This window comes from Protobothrops mucrosquamatus, unplaced genomic scaffold (genome assembly GCF_001527695.2).
Source record: "Protobothrops mucrosquamatus isolate PMUCROS unplaced genomic scaffold, P.Mucros_1.0 scaffold893, whole genome shotgun sequence".
NCBI classification, from domain to species: domain Eukaryota; kingdom Metazoa; phylum Chordata; class Lepidosauria; order Squamata; family Viperidae; genus Protobothrops; species Protobothrops mucrosquamatus.
The window spans coordinates 135,605-139,819 of record NW_015387147.1 but is presented as its reverse complement, the minus strand read 5'-3'; the positions used below and the strand labels follow the sequence as shown (position 1 = coordinate 139,819).

General features: G+C 41.4%; 1 protein-coding gene across 1 annotated transcript in view; it reads left to right on the top strand.

Moving 5' to 3' along the window:
• Window positions 1–3,993, top strand: part of IBSP (integrin binding sialoprotein) — a 17,011-nt gene extending 13,018 nt beyond the window's left edge. The window contains exons 4-5 of the mRNA XM_029284749.1: window positions 1,890–2,009; window positions 3,360–3,993. Coding sequence (XP_029140582.1) covers window positions 1,890–2,009; window positions 3,360–3,881 — 642 coding nt within the window. The 3' untranslated portion in view covers window positions 3,882–3,993. The remainder of the gene's footprint in view (window positions 1–1,889; window positions 2,010–3,359) is intronic.
• Window positions 3,994–4,215: the final 222 nt, after the last annotated feature.

Genomic DNA, 4,215 nt, shown 5'->3' with positions numbered 1-4,215 from the left:
GCCGGAACGCGGCGGAACCGCGTTCCGGCACCTTTTTCCGGGCCGGCCGCACCGGAAATAGCCCCTCCCACACCGGAAATAGCCCCTCCCAAATTTTACTTGCATTCCTGTTCTCTAAAGGGGCGGTCCTAGGGTTTGATGAGGGCGTGGCCAGGTTTGAGTTCCGCCACCTTTTCTCCGAGAAAAAAAGCCCTGGCCACATGAAACCACTTCGTGGGCCGCATCCAGCCCCCGGGCCTTGTGTTTGACATGTCTGATGTAGAGGTTGGGGAAAGACATAAAATGGAGCAATAGGTATACAGCCCCATTCTTCTCCAACGTTGAGTTTTCAACACACTCGGATATATGACTCCATGAGGCTATTGTCTTTCTCTGATCTATTTCAGGGGTTTTACTCCAGGCTATGTCCTGTCTTGACATGAACGGAACCTTAACAACATTTAAATAAATAGTCCTATAATTGCTGTTATATATGGGGTCATGGTGATCTCTGGTAGCTATCCAAAGAACTAGCCACACCACACAATTTTGCAAGACCTTTCAGTTGAGAGGAAGATAACTTTTTGTTATGTTTTGTTGGCATCACATTTCGACTTATTTTTAAGCATTTTAACCATCCGATCTGAAGTATAGCTGCATTCACATATAAACATTTAGGTTGGTCTGGCCAGCCATGTGCTAGAACAATATTGCAAAAGATGACGTTCTGCCTATTTTGTAGAAAGATATTATCAGAGTTCCAGGCAACTGCCTGAGTGTTTGTGATTCATATTCATCCAGAAATTTTAGAGTAAATGTTTTCAGTGTATCCTTCAAATATCAGGTCAAGGATTGAGGAAATTTCTACCATGTCTCCTACAATATATCCCTCCAAAATTACAATGAAATATTAATATAAGCTTTGGGGGGAGGGCAGTTTGAAATTACCCATGAACACTGGAATGTTGCTATTTGAGAATCTTGTTTATAGGGGCAAGGATTCTGCAGGACAACTTCAGAAAATATTCTGTTCTCCACACCAATCATGATCACTAGTACCAGAAACATAAGGAAACCAGTGTGAATTGCCCTTTCTAGAAACTCGTAAGGCTGCTTAGCCAGCTATCTAGGGCAGCGGTTCTCAACCTATGGGTCGCGACCCCATTTGGGGTTGATCGACCATTTCACGGGGGTCGCCAAGCAAGGCTGTCCGCCATTTTTTTTGTCCACCATTTTTTTTCCCTTTTACGGCGGGTGCCTTACCTCCCTTGGGCTGGGCCAGCTGGTGGTCGGCCTGCTCCGTCTCTGCCGCTTGCCAGCTACGCCTTGGCCGGCGCAGGGGGCGGAACCACGCATGTGCGGCGCTCCCGGGCAGGGAAAGTCCTCGACTTACGACCGGTTTAGTCCTCGACTTACGACCGGTTTAGTCCTCGACTTACGACCGGTTTAGTCCTCGACTTACGACCAGTTGGGGGTCGCGGCATTAAAAAGGTTGAGAACCACTGATCTAGGGACTAAGATTTGTATGAGAGGTCCATTTGTATATATCACCAGTTAAGGGTTCCAGTTGCTTGACACATGGGAAAAATGATCCATCACCACTACCCCCATCTCTGCCAAGAATGGAATTTGTTCTTTTGAGACCTGTGAATGAACCTTGTTCTAATTTTAGGAAAGGTATCAAGCCCCATTTTATCTAATAATTAGATTCAAATATTTATTGTTGTCATTTAGTGGCTTGAGTGGATTTGAAATGATGTGACTGTTTCAAGCTGAGAAGTGCTCCACCTTGCATCGATAGCTTTACAGGCGTTAGCGCTATGAAAATATTGATAATTAAAATGTTTTCGTTTATGTATCTTTTGAAATAATATGCAATATGATATTCGTATTGTTTAATGTCCCAACAGGGACAGTCAAATGAAGAAAATGAAGGTGGAAAGGGAAGTGAAGAGACCACAGTGGCTCCCACTACACCTGCTGCAGCTGAAGATAACAAGACTGATGGAAATGCCGACACTGTCCAAAAGGTGAGCAAGTTATGGGGATTTGGAATACAGCAAATCAAATAAAAACATTGTTATGATCAAAGAACAATAATAAAGCAGACAGGTAGACAAATACAAAAACACATAGAAGGAAACTGGTCTTTAAGATGCATCATCATCTCCCACATCCTTGGCTATAAAACAAAATTTGGTGATGCCAAAAAGTTCCTGAAAGTCCTTATTGGTTAATAGAAAGTTGTGTAGGTCATCTCCTACAAGGATGATATTATCTATTCAATTGTGTAATTCTTGGCAGTTCTACGGGCCAGGTCATCTGACTGTCCTGGCACTATTACTGAAAAGAAGGTAATATTAAATTTTGGTTATTAACACCAGGCATCTCACTGTAAGGAAAAATCACAAAACTGCACCTCAATTATTTTGGCCCTGTCATGAAGGAGAATTCACTGGGAAAAGCAATAATATTTGGAAGAGTTAGTGCAAAAGGAAACCAGGCTGCCAAAGAACATGGTGGCTGGACACCATCAAAGCTGACACCAGCTAGAGCATAGAACAACTCAAAGTAATGCAAGATGTGGATAGACCTGGCCCATAGAATTGCCAAGAGTTGGACACAATTGAATGGATAACATCATCATTGTAGGAGATGACCAGGCTGAGCCTGAGGGAGGGGTCAAATACGTCATCACTCATGAGTCTCTGTGCACCCACAAGAGATCTAAGTCCAGCCCAGCTTGAATTCCTTTCTTAACTCCCACTCATTTCCTTGACTGCTAGTAGTTCAGATTCTTGTAGAAAGCTTCAACTTGCAATAAATTTTTATACTCATTTGAACTGCCTGAATCTCCTGATTCCCCCAGCGTTTGACAATCATCACCATCATCACCAAGTTTTGGGATAAAGCCAAATCAGATCTTCACTGAAGGAGGAGATGTCTACTCGTTTCAATTTCTTTCATACCCCAAAGGCTCAGGTAGCATGTTATAGAAATTTTGTGATAGGAAGGGCATTCTGACATATCTTGCAAAGTGCACATGCCTTTGATTTTTAGAATAAATCAGTGGATAAAGATACAATGATTCTGCCATCAAACGTAGTTGGAATCATACAGAAGCGGAGTACCTGATCTAGACAGAACTCTAACTCTAAACCAGAAGTCATTTCTTGCAACAGTATATATGTATTGAATAACAATTCAGTGGTGCAAGTAGGTCTTTCAACTTTATGAATTTAAGAGTCCCATAATTTTTATACAGTCCACATTAGTGAAGGTTAAAACCAGATCACACATACTGGGAATAGGGTGCCTTTGCAGATCATAATTAGCTTCCTAATCTATTCCCCCCCCCTTTTTTTTTTGCATCAATATAGGTACCAGCAGTAAAAGAGCCTCCTCAGAAACCGGGGAAAGAAGCAGGTGATAAAAAGGTTGAAAAGGAAAATGTTCCCAAAAAAGGTGCAGAGGAAGAAGACAGTGATGAAAATGAGGAAGAGGAGAATGAAGAGGAAGAAGAGGAGAAAGTAGATGAAAACGGAAGTGGTGTTAATGCCACCAGCACAAACAGCACCGTCGAAGAAACTGGAAATGGTGGAGAGGAAGAAGAAGAGGAAGAAAATGAAGCAACCACAATCAGTCTAACCACCCTGGTCACAACTGTCAACCCCACTGAAAGTACTACAGGTGAACAATTGCAAGAAGGGACCACTCCTGCCGATCAGGGCCAGTATGACACCACCACAAATGGCTATGAACATGAAGTCCAAACTGATTATTATGGCAGTGAGAATGGGTACCCACGAGGAGATAATTTCAGAACATATGAGGATGAGTATAGTTACTATAAAGGGCATGGATATGATGTGTATGGCCAAGATTATTACTATAATCAGTGAAAAAAAGGAAGCCATCTCTTGACATGTTCATTATATATTTTTGCATGTCAACTGTTCACAAAGTCTACTCAGGAAAATGCATCACAATAGAATGGTGCTAGTAAAATAAGATAAAACAGTTAATATCTGGTATTAGTGCTAACTATGAAAATAGGTTGTTTTTAAAGGTATGTCTTTGATCAATATTTGTGTAGCCATTATGGATTTATAAATTTATTGATTTATTTTAAAGAAATAATCATATTGCAGATGAGTATCATTTTGTTGTTCAACATTAAACTCACTTTTTCTTTGGATGGTGCAGAACTTGGACCAGGCTCCATATTAGCCACTT